The sequence below is a fragment of the Phalangium opilio genome, unplaced genomic scaffold (assembly GCF_054372755.1).
Source record: "Phalangium opilio isolate 3A_F unplaced genomic scaffold, DU_Popi_V2 ptg000043l_1, whole genome shotgun sequence".
Taxonomy (NCBI): Eukaryota; Metazoa; Arthropoda; class Arachnida; order Opiliones; family Phalangiidae; genus Phalangium; species Phalangium opilio.
In genome coordinates, this window is record NW_028324167.1 from 1,995,943 (window position 1) to 2,014,953 (window position 19,011).

Below are 19,011 nucleotides of genomic sequence, written 5' to 3' on the forward strand. Positions count from 1 at the left end.
GGTTTCTTCCCGGGAAGGAGAAGCTTGGTGTGGACGGTTACAGTTTCAAAAACGAAATGCACCTAGACGAAGGGAGGAGTACACTTGCTTCCTAAGTAGTTTCGTTACCTCTTCAGGCTTGAAAACTTAGAACTTAGAAACATTTGAACTTATCGGCCCCTCCTCGACTCAATTTGTAAACGAGCGAATCCAGCGATGCGGGTATGAACCTAATAGTCTAAAAAGCGTAAATTGCCAATAGAAAACGAAATGTAGGTTTCGGAATTCGAGGGGATACCAAATAAAAATGGTGTGTGAAGTCCCACTGGGTTTTATTATTAATTTAAATGTTTCAGCTTTGATAGTTCTGTTGTTTTTCAAGAACATGATTACTGTCTCCCTCAAAATTACAAAGCTTTAGCTATGATTTTAAAGTCATATAAAACTAAAATATCTCAACTTCAAGCGAGTGCCAGTGAATGTAAGAAAATGAAAAACTTGAATATGACACTTATGAATGAGAACTTAGCATTAAAAGAGGAGAAGGCCAAGCTTGAAGACCAGCTATGGAGTTTCTAAAGGACACCATGAAGCCAAAACCGTAAGTAAATGTTGTTAAGTTATGTCCAATTCAAGAAGGGGCTTAGTTTGTTTTCTCCTTAAAACCAATATTCTAGGAGAGCGGTCGCTCTCTTAGATAAGACTTGATACCGCCTCTAATGCTAAAGGAGGGTTCTTTGATTGGCCGTAACGTTTTTCGTATTGTGTTTGCTGCTTTGAAATTTTGCCAGTGAACTAAAATTTGGGCCCTAATTTTGTGGTTAAAATTTCAAAGAGATCCAACTAATAGTTAATTCTATAATGAAAAAAGTTGTTAAGGGTGGTTTTAGAATCCATAAAATTAATCCGACATTTGGTGAAAGATACAATATTCTTCCATAGACATAACATGGGAATTTTATAAAAAAGAGCATTTTCTCCGAAGGCATATAAGGAAAACTATTCACTCGTTACGTTTGGAAACCATCTTAAATGAAAGATAACACTTCATTCTACCGACTTTTCAAGTTTCATAAAGATCAATTAAGTTTAAGTATTGATTTTTATCATTATTAACACATACTTTGACTTACGTTGTTTTGGGTATTGGAATTACAGCGTTTTACCACTGTTATTTAGCCCTAAGTTTTTAAATTGGACTTACGGCGTTTTTGTCGTGATTCACGCCATTAGAGGGATATTAAGCAAGAAAAACATGGCGTTTGAGCTCTTGTAGGTGCTTAGCCCGGGTGCTTGTAGGTGCTTGTGGATACTTGTAGGTGCTTGCGGATACTTGTAGGTGCTTGCGGATACTTGTAGGTGCTTGCGGGTACTTGTAGGTGCTTGCGGGTACTTGAAGGTGCTTGCGGGTACTTGTAGGTGCTTGCGGGTACTTGTAGGTGCTTGCGGGTACTTGTAGGTGCTTGCGGGTACTTGTAGGTGCTTGCGGGTACTTGTAGGTGCTTGCGGGTACTTGTAGGTGCTTGTGGGTGTTTGAAGGTACTTGTGGGTGCATGTGGGTGTTTGAAGGTACTTGTGGGTGCTTGTGGGTGTTTGAAGGTACTTGTGGGTGCTTGTGGGTGTTTGAAGGTACTTGTGGGTGCTTGCGGGTGTTTGAAGGTACTTGTGGGTGCTTGCGGGTGCTTGAAGGTACTTGTGGGTGCTTGTGGATACTTGTAGGTGCTTGTGGATACTTGTAGGTGCTTGTAGGTACTTGTTGGTACTTGTAGGTACTTGTGGGTACTTGTAGGTACTTGTGGGTACTTGTAGGTACTTTTGGGTACTTGTAGGTACTTGTGGGTACTTGTAGGTGCTTGTGGGTTCTTGTGGGTGCTTGTAGGTTCTTGTGGGTACTTGTGGGTGCTTCTAGGTACTTGTGGGTACTCGTGGGTGTTTGAAGGTACTTGTGGGTGCTTGTAGGTACTTGTGGGTACTTGTAGGTACTTGTGGGTACTTGTGGGTTCTTGTAGGTACTTGTGGGTACTTGTGGGTTCTTGTAGGTACTTGTGGGTACTTGTGGGTACTTGTGGGTACTTGTAGGTACTTGTAGGTACTTGTGGGTACTTGTAGGTACTTGTAGGTACTTGTGGGTACTTGTAGGTACTTGTGGGTACTTGTAGGTACTTCTGGGTACTTGTAGGTACTTCTGGGTACTTGTAGGTACTTCTGGGTACTTGTAGGTATTTGTGGGTACTTGTGGGTACTTGTGGGTACTTGTGGGTACTTCTGGGTACTTGTAGGTACTTCTGGGTACTTGTAGGTACTTCTGGGTACTTGTAGGTACTTGTGGGTATTTGTAGGTACTTCTGGGTACTTGTAGGTACTTCTGGGTACTTGTAGGTATTTGTGGGTACTTGTGGGTATTTGTGGGTATTTGTGGGTACTTGTGGGTACTTGTGGGTACTTGTGGGTACTTGTGGGTGCTTGTAGGTACTTGTGGGTGCTTGTGGGTACTTGTAGGTGCTTGTGGGTGCTTGTGGGTACTTGTAGGTGCTTGTGGGTGCTTGTGGGTACTTGTGGGTGCTTGTGGGTACTTGTAGGTGCTTGTGGGTACTTGTAGGTGCTTGTGGGTACTTGTAGGTGCTTGTGGATACTTGTAGGTGCTTGTGGATACTTGTAGGTGCTTGTGGATACTTGTAGGTGCTTGTGGATACTTGTGGGTGCTTGTGGATACTTGTGGGTGCTTGTAGGTACTTGTGGGTGCTTGTAGGTACTTGTGGGTGCTTGTACGTACTTGTGGGTGCTTGTACGTACTTGTGGGTGCTTGTACGTACTTGTGGGTGCTTGTACGTACTTGTGGGTGCTTGTACGTACTTGTGGGTGCTTGTACGTACTTGTGGGTGCTTGTAGGTACTTGTGGGTGCTTGTAGGTACTTGTGGGTGCTTGTAGGTACTTGTGGGTGCTTGTAGGTACTTTTGGTGCTTGTAGGTACTTTTGGTACTTGTAGGTGCTTGTGGATACTTGTAGGTGCTTGTGGGTACTTGTAGGTGCTTGTGGGTACTTGTAGGTGCTTGTGGGTGTTTGAAGGTACTTGTGGGTGCTTGTGGGTGTTTGAAGGTACTTGTGGGTGCTTGTGGGTGTTTGAAGGTACTTGTGGGTGCTTGTGGGTGTTTGTAGGTACTTGTGGGTGCTTGTAGGTACTTGTGGGTGCTTGTAGGTACTTGTGGGTGCTTGTAGGTACTTTTGGTACTTATAGGTGCTTGTGGATACTTGTAGGTGCTTGTGGATACTTGTAGGTGCTTGTGGGTACTTGTAGGTGCTTGTGGGTACTTGTAGGTGCTTGTGGGTACTTGTAGGTGCTTGTGGGTACTTGTAGGTGCTTGTGGGTACTTGTAGGTGCTTGTGGGTGTTTGAAGGTACTTGTGGGTGCTTGTAGGTACTTGTGGGTGCTTGTAGGTACTTGTGGGTGCTTGTAGGTACTTGTGGGTGCTTGTAGGTACTTGTGGGTGCTTGTAGGTACTTGTGGGTGCTTGTAGGTACTTGTGGGTGCTTGTAGGTACTTGTGGGTGCTTGTAGGTACTTGTGGGTGCTTGTAGGTACTTGTGGGTGCTTGTGGGTACTTGTGGGTGCTTGTAGGTACTTGTGGGTGCTTGTAGGTACTTGTGGGTGCTTGTAGGTACTTGTGGGTGCTTGTAGGTACTTATGGGTGCTTGTAGGTACTTGTGGGTGCTTGTAGGTACTTATGGGTGCTTGTAGGTACTTCTGGGTACTTGTAGGTACTTGTGGGTACATGTGGGTACTTGAGGGTGCTTGTAGGTACTTAATTGAGGGTGCTTGTACGTACTTGTGGGTGCTTGTAGGTACTTGTGGGTGCTTGTGGGTGCTTGTAGGTGCTTGTACGTACTTGTGGGTGCTTGTAGGTGCTTGTACGTACTTGTGGGTGCTTGTGGGTACTAGTGGGTGCTTGTAGGTACTTGTAGGTACTTGTGGGTGCTTGTGGGTGCTTGTGGGTGCTTGTAGGTACTTGTGGGTAGTTGTGGGTGCTTGTAGGTAACCCTGACTATATTTTGTTTAAGGTTTTAAGCCTAATATCAAACAGACGTTAGTTTATGCTACTAAAAAGTTTGAAATTGACAATCTCGGATCGTCTTTGTGAAGTTTTAAGGATATCCGTATTTCATATTGGGCTTATGACAATTTTGAGCTAAATGTTAAACGGACATAAATCAGCATTTTTAAAAATTTTGTATAATTGTCAATTTGGTCCTATTTCTGGAATTTTTAGGGGGGCACCTCGCGTTTCCATAAATGATTGTAAAAAATTGTATTATGTTAATTACAATAAGAATACAAACTTTTATTGATTTACGTTTTTTTTTTTGAAGTATCATTATAAATAAATGTCTTATTGAGCTAAGGTTATGGTCCCCTTTATATTTGTTTCTGCTTAGTGCAGATTTTGAAAATGTAAAACAGTTTCTTAACATTCTTAATTAAAATGAAGACTGAAGGAACAGATATTAATCAAAAATGTCTTGATTAGAATCAAGACCTAAAAAGTATCGATAAGACTGAGGTTGTCACTTGTCTGAAGGATCAGATATTAATTTTTCTTTTTAATTGAAACTTAAATGCATGCTTAAGAAAAAACAACGTTCCATTACCGTTTTCCGTTAAAATAAATTATTTTACTGGTAATCAATTTCAAAAATTTACTTATCTCGGCTTTTCGACCACAATTCCATACCCCGAAAACATTTTATCATTACATTAATTACTTTTGGGAGATAACGTGTCAAAATAACCTATAAAACAATAAAAAACTGTAATAGCGGTCTGTTTAGCCATGATAACAACCTTTTAAAAGTAACAAGGACTATATAACCCTTTCGAGACTAACAGGACCTGAGAAAACTATATCTTCACCTGCTACTAGCACGACCAGGGAGAATTAATGTAAACTGGAGTTGAAATTTCATCATGTGTGACCAGCGGCCCTGAAACTCCCATAGTCCCAGTGTGTGTAGAACATAGTTTTTTCGCTGTTATCTGCCAAAATCAATCTTTCTAGGTAGTGCCGCTCGTCACTTGAATTTTTCATGATATATTAAGGTTTGAACGAACAAAATTCTAGATAACTATTTTCACTACCATGTCCCTCTGCTAACTTGAAGCAAACTTTCCTCTCTTTCTGCTGCTCATTACCGGTGCCATTCCCTTGACTTTTTGTTCGTTATAACTACTATCATGAGTTTATTTATTTCAAACCAAAATATAAAAAAATTGGATTTTTTTCCTTTTGTGCTACTTAAAATTTACAAATGTATATAACGTTGTCCGTGCCATATCAAATAGTCTCTAACCATTGTTAGAAACTAGAGAGAGAAATTGGGCAGTAACACTGATCATGCCCTGAACTATGAGAAAGAACAATACGACGGTTGACTAAAGTACACTTGATATTACATCATTTTGCAAAACCGCGAGTAAAAATCTAACTGTCCCTATTGAATTTGGCGCCATTGGTTTTAGAATAATTAAAATGTTCCACTGCGAAGCGTGCCGGTCACGAATGGGGATGTAACGTCTTTAGGAACCTTTTAAAACGCAAAACCATACACGTACTCTCCCAAAAGTAATTAATGTAATGATAAAATGTTTTCGGGGAATGGAATTGTGGTCGAAAAGCCGAGATAAGTAAATTTTTGAAATTGATTACCAGTAAAATAATTTATTTCAACGGAAAACGGTAATGGAACGTTGTTTTTTCTTAAGCATGCATTTAAGTTTCAATTAAATAGAAAAATTAATATCTGATCCTTCAGACAAGTGATAACCTCAGACTTATCGATACTTTTTAGGTCTTGATTCTAATCAAGACATTTTTGATTAATAAAAACTGTCTTTGCGACAAAGATGAGAAAAAGTAAGAGATAATTGCCGGAAGTAACAGAAATTCAAATTTTGACTTTTGTAGACATGATTATTAAACATTGAATATTTTAAAAAATTGCTTATCTTAGTTTTTTCACCAAAATACCTTTAGTAAAAGTATTTTATTGTGAAATATCTGCATAACATTACGCATATCTGGGAGCACTGCCGTGCTCCCAGCCAAGTCGAGCACTGACATCCTTTTCTCGAAGCAACTCGTGGCACTTTTAAACCCACTGTAACTTCGTGATGGCTAGAGGTAAAAGTCTGAAATTTTGCTTGCCGCGAGGACTGTCAATCCTAGCTCTAGTTTCCAAATTTCAAGTTCCTACCCTATATACTTTTCGAAATATCGCAGGTGAAATTTACCTTATTTTGTCACTCACTCACTCACTCACTCACCGATCATCAAAATTCTAAGGTACTTCTAGAGGAGATAGAAACTTAAAATTCAGGATTTAGTTTTCATTTATTTTATAAAGCACAGAAAAATTAAAACATCCCGAAATTTTTATAAAATTGTTCTTTAGTTCTTTATTTATAGGATATCGCGTACAATCTTTATTACATATTCTCTGCGGGTCGAAAGGGGTAATTCAGCGTAAATATGGACAAACGTTAGCGATTATATTGGCAAACGAAGTACCACGAGAGGGTCTTGTTTTAATATAACTACCGAAGTATAACGAGAGGGTCTACAAAAAGAAGTGAGATCCTATGAAAAACATTAACATGTACAAAAATGGGCCAAGCCTCGCCTCGTGCCCTTTCCGCTGTAAAACGTTCTGAGATCCCATGTAGAGCCAAGTCTGCCTTTTGATCTCATTCAATCGCCAATTGAACAATTATGTTATAAATTAAGTCCTTTTCCTAGTTAATAACCAATATTCTTTGACTCTATCATTATTATACATCTTTGTTCGTATCAAAAATATCGTGACTTGGCAAGCGCGTGTATATAAGGTTATGCATGACTCTTCTTATAAACTTGTACATATCCCCTCGACCATAAACGATTTAGTGAATATCCCTTCGATTATTTTAAAATCGGCAACGATTTAGTGAATTTCCCCTCGACTTCCTTTTAATATTACTTACCTGCGATTGCCAAGTCACGATATTTTTGATACGAACAAAGATTTATAATAATGATAGAGTCAAAGAATATTGGTTATTAACTAGGAAAAGGACTTAATTTATAACATAATTGTTCAATTGGCGATTGAATGAGATCAAAAGGCAGACTTGGCTCTACATGGGATCTCAGAACGTTTTACAGCGGAAAGGGCACGAGGCGAGGCTTGGCCCATTTTTGTACATGTTAATGTTTTTCATAGGATGCATTTTACTTTCTATTAAAAATATACAGTTAGGTTTGAGTATTCGGCTCTATAAGGAGAATAAAATATACTGAAAATCGATGATCGCTGATAAAATAAAACTAGTATTGAGACCTAACAAAATGTGTTAGTTAATTGACTATAACCCAAGGGATTGAGCATAGCACGAAGGGTCGGTCATTCGAAGAAATCATCATTCTCGAAATCGACATACATACACAAATATACACACAGACACGCCCAGTGTAATACCTCTCCATGACGTCATCGTCACTCGGAATGGTAAAGAGTGAGATAAAAAAATCTGTTTTATCAGGGTTTTTTTAAAGGCATAATGAAATGGTCAGACAGTTTTTTCATCGATTTATAATCACATAAAAATCAATAACGAAATTTAGTGAAACCTTTATAGATAAAAGCGATAAAAAAGGTCCCCCCCTTTACCGAGTTGAAATGATAGGCGTTTCGTATGTTATCAAATTATTTTAGCTGCTAGGCCATTTAGAGAAGGTTGTTTAAGTTTTAACAGGAGCTAATATGGTTTTCGAAGCCGGACATAAGAAAATAGGAAATAAGATGATAGCAAGGTGCTTGTACCAACGGTACCTAAATTTACAAGTGCCCCTCGATCAGATTCACAAAATTGTTCATTTTCGAGAAATAGCGAAGGAATTGGGCGTTAGTTCAAGAAGTCAAGAAAATGCAGCAAAAATGTTTAGGGGAAGATTCATAAACGATTATAAGAGTAGTGACCCAACGGAAGAAGAAGGACTGAAAACGATTTTTATGAAATTAGTTAATTCAACAACTACCGAAGCTGACCCTTCTGAATCAACATCAAATGAAATTCAAACAAGATGGGGAGATTTATTGAAAGAAAATTATACGCCCAAGTCAGGCATGGCATCAAATACCGCATCTAGATTGTCAAATTTCAGTCCTAAGTTTGTATAAATTATTTAATTGTATTGTAAATCTGTTAAATCTATAAGTTAATTTTATTTTATTTTTCTTTTAGTTGTCAGTCAACTCCCGTTAAAGAACAAGATGAAAGGAACAATTGGGTAAGTTGGTTTTTTTTAGCAGCTTAACAATAAAATTAGTAAAATTACACTGTATTTCCACCAATTAGGATGAAGAAGATTTAATGGCGGATAATTTAACCCTAACTGGTCCTGAAATCACAGTTTCAAATATGACAGGCTCTCATGTCCCATTGCCCAATCAGATCTGAATCTCTTATGTCTTTTCTTAAACATGAAGAGGAGGCAAAAGCAACGCCATGATTTTAGTTATTTTTATTTATCACTTTTATTAATTCATTTGTTTGTTTATATTTTTAATTGTCTGTAATTTTTGTTCAAAATTTAGTTCTTTTCTTTTGATAATTTTACATGTCTTTAGAATAAATTCAATTGTTCAAAGTAAAATATTGATTTTTATTAAGAGAGGGTGGTCCTAAATAGTGTTCCTGGCTTTTTTAAGTCCAAAACTTGGGCCTAAATAGAAACAGCCTTTTATTAATGGAGTCTTAAGGCACCATCTCGATTAAATCCGCTACATTTTTCAATATAATAAATAACTAAATCTAACAGAAGAGGATGTTTGCGCCATTCTTCAAAGGGTTCTAATTCTACATAACTTTCCATGTTGGTGAAATGTTCTTTTTTTTTTTTTTTGGAGGTTTCAATGCAAGCGGGTCAGAGGACCTCGGCAAGGATGTGATTAGTCAGGTTTCATTATGCGTGTAAGCAGGGGAAGGAAATGAGGTTTACTTGGGAGGTGACGGATGGGGTGTGGGGGTCAAGTCACCTCCGGCGGACACGGGGCAGTCGGCACCTATAGGGTAGGATCGCCGACATGTGTCTTATTCCCTCAAACTTTGCCTCCCAGAAGCTTAGCTTACAGGAGTACGCCACACTCCCGGCTGTTGGTGAAAATTACAGCAACCAATTTTTCAGAGTAGAAAATGACGGGTAAACTGTTCCATAGCGCTTTAGGTTGAAACATTTTATCCTTATTTTCTATTATTCTTTTACATAAAACTGTTTTACCTGATCCCGAAGGATCAAAAATAATTAAGTTTCCAGGTGTAGTGAATGGTATCATGTCTAATACTTGAATGAAACAAATTTGTAATTATCATTCATACTTAAGCGCGATTAATTAAAACGCGCGCGCGTGGTTCGCGACCCCCACCCCCCCCCCCCTAAACGCGGTCGGACGCCCCCAAACGGCTCGCGGAGGAAAAAGCGCGGTTCACGCGGGTAGGCCAGCACCACAAACGCGTTGACATCGTCCTGCCTTTCACTATAGTATCTTCTATAAGCCTTTAACATAATCTGTCACTATTCGAGATGGTAAATACGGTTAAAGTTCTGACAACCAAAGAAGCTTGGATGAGCAAATAAAGAAATGCTGGGGAATTTTTCAAAATCTCCTTAAAAGTAGAGATAGTGTGGTCCAACGACATGGCTTCGGACCAATTTGCCCGCGAAAATTTTTACCCTTGTACAGTCGCCGCAATTAAAAACTTTCTCTCTCGCGACGTCTTGTTTCAATCATAAGCCGCAAATTATTGATCTGATACAATGGGTATAAAAAACGTATCTTATATTGTTGTTTCAATAAATTTTTTACTAAGCGTTTTTTTTTTACACTCTCCACTTTCCATTTCCAACTGCTAAATAGGGGGTTTTGAATGATTGGGATGATTTTAAAGAGAAGGTGAACAGTTGAGCATAGCTCGTCCGAATTACCGAATGACATTCCAGTAAAGGGAGAGTGATGTTAATTGCAATTTTCTGAATACACGTCCCCCACGGAATCAATGCCTTGAGCCATATTCTTATGGATAGAGATACCCTTTAATGTTGCACAAAGATATAATCAACAATTGTGGAATGAAACTTCAAATCTTCCTCCGGTGAAGATTTGGCCACGGGTGCGACATTCTGTTCCACTATGGTTCGCAAATGCCAGGGGTTGGAGAAAGATTTCTATCTAGATTAGTGGGCGATTCTTGATGTCAGATTCAACATAAGTCTGCACGAACGTTTGGTTGAAAACGGCACATTTCGGAGAGAACCATCTAGAAATTCAATGGCCAACCAATTCCCTCAATATGTCACCCATTGAAAACCGCTTGGTGGAGGAAATACAGGTTCACTGAAAAGGAGAATACCCACATTCAAAGCATAGCATGGGTCACAAAGTGGTGCCTATATTTGAGGAAGTGGTTGTGTTCATTGTATTCAACTAATTGGGATTCGCCATAATCAAGATGACGAACCTTTCTCAAGAAACCCTTTACGAAATTAGTAATATACTAAAGTTCCACTAGTCTTAGCAGTGTATCCGATGGCAAATTATGGTCTTTTTGACAATCAATGGAATCTGCTGAGCTGCACGAAGTATTAAATCCTTGAAGGTTAAGTAAGGACGCAATTAATGCAGAGTGTGTATATATTTTATTGAGAACAACCCAACCAACATAACAAGTTAAATAAAGAACAAAGACACTTTGCTAATTACTATCCAACATTTATTCTTAATTATGAACATGGTTAGGATAAATACATTTATACGTTTTCATTTTTAATTTCATTATGCGATTAATATTTGATCATTTTCCCGTTGGCGTTTACAACCTGTTGCATTCTCTGCGGCATTGATGAAAACAGATTGCTTATGTAATCGGGCCGCTCGCCAACCTCTTCCCATGCGGCCTGGATGATGGTGAATAGTTCGTCCTTATCATTGGGAATTATATTGTTCTGGGATACAATCCTTTTCAGAATCGCCCAGACGTTTTCGATTGGAGATAAGTCGGGTGAATTTCTTGGCCAGTTCATTAGATCTATTTCCGGATGATTCTCATTCAAATACGCCATGGTTGCACGTTGACTTGTGTATACTCTAATTATCTTGTTGAAATATAAATTTACCGTCCGGAAAATGATTGTCTACGACATGAGGGAAAAACGTATGTTCCAATACATCAATATACTTATCGGAATTTAGGTGCCCTTCTATTCGTGCTAAGGTGCCAATTCCATGTTTTGAAATATAACCCCACACTGGCACAGAAAACCGTCCGCTATTCCGGATTGAATGAATGTTAGCCGCATCATATCGGGTCCCTTTCTCTCTCCACACTCTTACGTGATGGTCCGTAGATGAACAAAATGTTGATTCGTCGCTGATGACAACTTCATCCCATTCGTTCCTCCAGTGCACGTGAGCGCGCGCAAATGCTAGGCGTTCTTGTTCGTGCTCTGGTTTGAGATATGGCTTCTCCGCGGCGATACGACTGTGTAGCCCAACGTCACGTAATCGGTTTCTAATCGTTGTTTCCGAACTGGTCAAGAAAATCACCCGACTTATCTCCAATCGAAAACGTCTGGGCGATTATGAAAAGGATTGTATCCCAGAACAATATAATTCCTAATGATAAGGACTAACTATTCACCATCATCCAGGCCGCATGGGAAGAGGTTGGTGAGCGGCCCGATTATATAAGCAATCTGTTTTCATCAATGCCGCAGAGAATGCAACAGGTTGTAAACGCCAACGGGAAAATGATCAAATATTAATCGCATAATGAAATTAAAAATGAAAACGTATAAATGTATTTATCCTAACCATGTTCATAATTAAGAATAAATGTTCGATAGTAATTAGCAACGTGTCTTTATTCTTTATTTAACGTGTTATGTTGGTTCGGTTGTTCTCAATAAAATTTATACACACTCTGCATTAATTGAGTCTTTACTTAACCTTCAAGGATTTAATACTTCGTGCAGCTCAGCAGATTCCACTGATTGTCAAAAAGACCATAATTTGCCATCGGATACACTGCTAAGACTAGTGGAACTTTAGTATAATACTAATTTCGCATTGTAAATAAAGGGTTTCATGAGAAAGGTTCGTCATCTTGATTATGGCGAATCCCAATTAGTTGAAAACAATGAACACAACCACTTTCTCAAATGTAGGCACCACTTTTTGACCCATGCTATACTTTGAATGTGGGTATTCTCCTTTACAGTGAACCTTTATTTCCTATACCAAGCGGTTTTCAATGGGTGACATATTGAGGGAATTGGTTGGCCATTGAATTTCTAGATGGTTCTCTCCGAAATGCACCGTTTTCAACCAAACGTTCGTGTAGACTTATGTTGAATCTGACATCAAGAATCGCCCACTAATCTAGATAGAAATCTTTCTCCACCTCCTGGCATTTGCGAACCATAGTGGAACAGAATGTCGCACCCGTGTCCATATCTTCACCGGAGGAAGATTTGAAGTTTCATTCCACAATTGTTGATTATATCTTTGTGCAACATTAAAGGGTATCTCTATCCATAAGAATATGGCTCAAGGCATTGATTCCGTGGGGGACGTGTATTCAGAAAATTGCAATTAACATCACTCTCCCTTTACTGGAATGTCATTCGGTAATTCGGACGAGCTATGCTCAACTGTTCACCTTCTCTTTAAAATCATCCCAATCATTCAAAACCCCCTATTTAGCAGTTGGAAATGGAAAGTGGAGAGTGTAAAAAAAACGCTTAGTAAAAAATTTATTGAAACAACAATATAAGATAGGTTTTTTTATACCCATTGTATCAGATCAATTATTTGCGGCTTATGATTTAAACTACACGTCGCGAGAGAGAAAGTTTTTAATTGCGGTGACTGTACAACCAATAGTGATTGAGGGCAAACTTTAAAATTAAGGAGGTTCATGTGACCGGAAATTTACCTGGCCAGTTTTAGCGTCGCAGCCTACTTGTTTGAGCTACATTGTATATAGCACAGTCAAGGGCAAGAGCTTCCACTCCCTATTATAAATTCTCTCTGGTAGAACTCACTTTTCCGAACCCAATAAAAAATATAACAGTGCCTTTCATGGTTTGGTATATCTATTGTCTTAAGATATACTTTTGCAGCTGTATTCTTATTTATTAACCTGATTTATTTTTTGAATAAATTTTATAAATTAAAATATTCAACTTGAGAATACTTCGTTGGGAATTACAAAGTAAAAGCATATTTTTAAGAAAGATTTTTCCATTGTCAATATTGAAGGATTTCTTTTAGGTTTGAGATTCATTGATTTTCATTAATCGATATTTTTCATTTCTACCAAGAATTATTTGTCGCACTGTTGTCCGTTTCAACAATTGATTCCTATTGTAGGTATTATTTTATCCTTTCGCAAGAAATACAGTGACTCATGGTTCAAAGATCTCTCTATATGTTTACTATTTCAAAACCGTATCTAATATTTCCATTAAAGAAGCATTTTACTTTTTCTTCTTCATCGAATGTTTAATCAATTAACCATTAGCGTAGCCGAAAAATTCCTATTCATTCCTGCAATCGATAAAGACCTCTCAAATACCGTGACGAATTTTACCCTTAAAAAGCTATAAATAACTTGTTAAGGTCTTAGTTGTCATTCGCCTATCAACATTTAAACATCTTCTGATAATAGGATTATACGGCATTCCAATTCATTACTTATTTCTTTGTGTTTGCTATTAATTCTAGGAATTGTGGAATTTGATAATTTGTGGTTTAAGAACTTTGACATTAAGATAAATTTACAATCGAACAACGAAACAATTGATTTTCCACGGTTTTTATCTTTACAAAACCCTAATAGTACCGATGCTAATTTCTGAGCATAAATACAACCCTTACTTTCCCATATTACCAACACTTTCTCGACGAACACCGACGAAGAAACATGGAAAACGGAGACTCTGACAGTAAATACGTATTTTAACAATTTACTCTCTCTCTCTCTCTTAATATTTAAAGAAACTCTCTCTTTATTTTTCCCCTTTCTAAGTCTCTTTTTACAACCAGAATACCGGCGTCAAAAGAAAAATTTATATTTCTCCGATTATGAAAAATCAATACCCGTTTTCATTTAAGCGATAAAGTGTATTTATCATTTGGATTTTAGAATGTACACCTAGACACAGAACTCTGTATTACCAACAAAAAAAATTTGAAACCTTCGTTTTAACCGACGACGAGTTTCACAATCTGCTCTTAAAACTTGGTCCTCTTGCCGTTTGGACATCGGGCAACGAACCCCGTCAATTCGACGCGCTGCTTTCTAACAACGGTAATAGATAAGTAACGGCTCTCGCGTCTAAAGATTGTTTGAAATTCTATTACGATATTAACGATAAAAAATTGTCCGAAATAACTCTTTACTCTTTTGAAGCTTACGAATCCATTAACACTCGTTTACATAAACTACGATCTCATAAGGTCGTATTCAGAACAATGATTGAAATTATAAATGAATATCTTTCAAGTATTTACGAAATGCTTTTCGACACTAAAATACTCCCCTCTCATTTATACATGATTGAAGAACACGAAAGATATGATCACGTTATTTTACAAATTGCATTTCCCCTTTTAAAATCAAAAAAGAATTTGAAGAAAAATTGAAAGATCACGAAATTGATAACGAATTTCTAGTTACATTATCTTTAGTATATTAGTCGGTCAAATTTATATTTTAAAGGATTGCATGAATTTTTAAAACACGTCTTATTAAATGTTTTTTTTATGTTATGTGATTTTTATATTATGTATTATTGTACCAATAGTAGATATTTGTAACCTATTATTTCAGTTGTATTGGTATATTATTTTCAGGTTTCTTAAAACTCTAGATTGTGATTTGCGGTAATAAGTTTTTAAACTTTATTCACGTCTGACAATTTTTGAAAACTAATATTTAGGTCTTGGTCATCTTGTTTTTTTTCACAAAGGTAACAATATATATTTGTAAATGGGGTAATGAAATGGGGGTCCGTACCACAAAATGGAGAATCGTCCAAATATGGCGTATAACCGAAATGGGGGAGAGTAGGTGGTTGGGATCGCGAAATGGAGAGTCGACTACGTATGGCGTATAAACGAAATGGGGGAAGGGAGGGGTTGGTATGGCGTATAAACCGTCATGGGAAGTCGACCAAGTATGGCGTATAAACCGTCATGGGGGAGGGGGGTTGGTGTGGCGTATAAACCGTCATGGGAGGGGAGGGGAGGGGGGTTGGTGTGGCGTATAAACCGTCATGGGGTCGGAAAGGGGGGTCGCAGGGACCCGAGTGGCGTATAATGCCGTCCTATTCTCTTAAGTGATGTTTTTAACGAGTTTAGAGACGAATGTTTTCAATTTTACAACCTCGATGTTCTACATTCGTTCACACGTAAGGTGTTGGTAATGTAGTTCTTAAATACTAGAAAGTAATGTTTTCAACAGTACCAGGTTACGCCTGACAAGCGATGCTTTTCAAAACTGGGGTGAAACTAGAGTTATTATTAGACATCGACCACTATCTCTTCCTAGAATCGGAAATCCACGGAGGATTTTCTATGATAACGCACCGATATGCCGCTGCCAATAACCCACTTATTCCTCAAACATATGACAAAGATAAACCAAAGAGTTATATTCTCTATCTCGATTGCAATAACCTGTGAGTTATTTATAATTTGAAAAAAATGTGAGAGGTTAATTAATGTTAATTTCAGATACGGCCCAAGTTTAAGTGATTATTTGTCAATTGATGGTTTTAAGTGGGTCTCCGAATTAGAATTAAATGATTTAATGACTAAAATCCGCGAAATACCCGATGATAACAATATGGGGTACATTATCGAATGTTCCCTTCTTTACCCACCCGAAATGCACACTTTCACATCGGATTTCCCTTTGGCTCCGGAAAAGCTGAGTGTTCAGGTTCCGCAACTTTCACCATATTGTCGAAATGTGTTAGAACAATTTAACATACCTCCTAAAGAATCAAATCCCAAGTTAATTTCTAATCAAATGGCTAAAGTGAAATATGCTCTACACTATAGAAATCTAAAATTTTATTTAAAACAAGGTATGGGGTTGACGAAAATTCATTAGGTTTCTTTGACAATACAGTAAACACAAATTATGATGAATGCCAAACACAATTCAGAAAATTATTAGATAAGACACTGTTTCGTAGTCCTTTAGCCCATTTTTGCGTTGTGAACTGCTGTAGCCATCCTCTACCTTTGAAATGAATCTTTCTGTTGCACTTCAAATAAATCGCGAAATAGATTTAAATTTTGAGTAAACTCTAAATTAAAACTCTGCTAATATCTGCTGTGCATATACTCCGAATTCTAAAATCTGAAAATTTTGGGTCACACCATTAAAATGCTTTGTAACCACTGATAATAAATACCTTTAAAAATGCACATTAATCCGAATATGGTACTTGAGAAACAAATACGCCCAAATTAAGGAGCTTAAACTTATGCTGTTTATAAAGGATAAATTTAAACGTAGGAGTATAGCGTTGGTTTTGTTGGCTGCAGCTTCTGGCCATAACCAGGATAAAACCGAAACATACCTGTGCCTCCTTCACGCGGATTACACGATTAGCGAAATTTCGGCATAGTTTTACCCTCCTCGCATACCTAATTGAGATATATAGTCCGCTTAGGTTTTGCGAGAACCGTTATTCTCATATATATCCGCTTTCTGTTGCAAAGATTTATCGCGTATCAAGGTGCCAAGCAAAGGTTTATCACTACAATGTTAAAAATAATGGAACTATTTGACAACTTTAGAGGTGTTTCCTAATGCATCCCCAGTAACACCCCTATTGGTGTTTAAAAGCACTTTTCAAGAGGATGTCAAAACGGTGCGAAATAATACCTTCTCTAGAGGTACTTTTTAAACCCTGTTAGGTGTTAACAAATTGGGAAAACCAATATATTACCTCTCCGAGTCAAGAGGTCTACTACTACAAGCTTATTTACCTAGATATGGAATTATTTCTCTTTTATGAAGTAAAAATTTACGAAATATTGAAGCAGTATTCCAAACATAGGAAATATACAGTAAAGCAGACGATATTTTACAACCAATAAAGATAAATTTTGGACACATGGAAAACAGTCAATGGGGAAAAGAACAGGAAATGAAGTGTATAAATTTTGGAGGGATATAACTTTTATGTGTTCGTAAAGGTCCAATTGTCTACGCTTCAGCTGTTTACCCTATATTCTGATAGCTACATTCAGAACTGGTTTGCAGTGTAAACACTATCGTCTCGTCACACCTCAACAATATTCTTAGTTTTCCAACATGAGTGTTAACGTTAAATAACACCAAAGCTAAATTGTAGCCAGAGTCACTGATAGTCAATGCGCACCAGCCACTATAAAGAGAATAAAAACTCCGTAGCTACTACCCGCTTACCATTAGCCCTATTACTAATCTAATTGCCACCATGATCTTTTCTTCTATTATAAAAGCTTAACCTGATTGTTTAAGAGTGTATTTAACTTTCGGCTCACTCTTAACCGTTGATGTGTCTTCATTTCAGACACGAAAATAAAAACCCAAAGTTTGCTTCACCTCAGGACTCAATTATTTACACTTTGTTTTAATAAGCCTAATGCGGATCATACTTGATATACCCACCGGAGTCTAGGTCTTAGCTTTCTTCATGAAATCACTAAACCAAGAATTATTCTATATACAGATGTAGTATAGCTTAAGTAATATATAAACAGCCTTTTCAAATAACAATATTAAAAAAAATCTTTGGAATATCAAAATGAAACGGAGCTTTATAGCTACAAAAGTACTAAATGCATCATAATTACGAAAAATATTTCCACATATTCATTTTATATTATGGAAAAAGGGAATATTAAGGTTCTGTAGAATTTCTTTACACATCAAAACGAAACGAACTCCTAACGCAGCGCACTAGTGTAACAACGGAAGGACACACAGACAAAAACATAATTGCTTTTGAACTCTTTCCGTATTAATTTTGAATTGAGAAACGAGATTATCTTAAATATTAAAATAAATATTGTAACCCTCCGTAGAATAATTTAACTAAGGGAGATAGACTCCCGAGGGCCATAAAAAAGAATAAAGACAACTTACTTTATATATCCAACAATAGAAGGATGCCTTTTTACTTTATTAAAGTTAATCAAACTTACGGGATAAAGATCCCGCAAACTACAACGTTTGTACACAAACTCCGTCTTTGGAGGTTAAACAAAAACCGAGAGAACTGCTCCTGACCGATGCCAACAGTAAACTAAAACTCTCTATACAAAATATCGTAGTAATAAACTGGAGGAGGAGTGTGTAGCATGGAGGCATAACACCCTGCCAGATCCATGGAGTGGAAAACTCCATGAATCTGGCAGCCATGCCACATCCCCCCCTCGTTAGGAACTTTTAACTATATTGGAAAATTGTCGAAATCAAAAGAAAAAGGTTACCCCGAAAAACCTTGTAATTATTAGCAGGGGTAGTATCACAAAAATATCTGTTATCTTTTTTTTCATATTGGAGCTGGGTCCTTGCTTGAATCATCCTTGTTCTTTTTTGCCAAACGGGCCAGTCGTCGTATTTCCCTCCTTTCCAAAGCTGCTTTACTCCTCTTTCCGGGGCAGTCTGCTACAAAGTGATGCCCTAGTTTTCGGCAACGCTGGCAGATCGTGGTGGTCCATACTAGCGGGTGTTTCGCTTCGGCAACTTTTGACGGGATTAGTACTTTTGGAGGGATTTTTGGGGTCCACCCCATGGAACCGAATCGCTCCCAATTCATTCCATCTTCCTTATCCTCATCATACGGATCTTCTAAAGGAACCCATTGGCGTGGTACCTTATTTGATGTCGGGGAGATATCTCCCTTGGTTAAGGCTGCCCCCACTATTTGAGGTTCT

At 37.8% G+C, this 19,011-nt stretch overlaps 1 protein-coding gene across 1 annotated transcript; it reads left to right on the plus strand.

Annotated features, from left to right (window-relative positions):
• The first annotated feature begins 7,617 nt into the window (after positions 1-7,617).
• LOC149677330 (uncharacterized) lies at positions 7,618-8,339 on the plus strand. Its single transcript, XM_089837284.1, has 2 exons — positions 7,618-8,177; positions 8,252-8,339. Exons 1-2 carry the CDS (start codon positions 7,771-7,773, stop codon positions 8,322-8,324), a joined length of 480 nt encoding a protein of 159 aa, XP_089693410.1. The 5' UTR covers positions 7,618-7,770; the 3' UTR covers positions 8,325-8,339.
• Positions 8,340-19,011: the final 10,672 nt, after the last annotated feature.

Coding starts and splice junctions, on each gene's coding strand:
- LOC149677330 (XM_089837284.1), top strand. CDS start 7,771: ATGGTTTTCGAAGCCGGACATAAGAAAATAGGAAATAAGATGATAGCA. Junction 8,178..8,251: donor TTGTCAAATTTCAGTCCTAA/GTTTGTATAAAT, acceptor TTTTTCTTTTAG/TTGTCAGTCAACTCCCGTTA.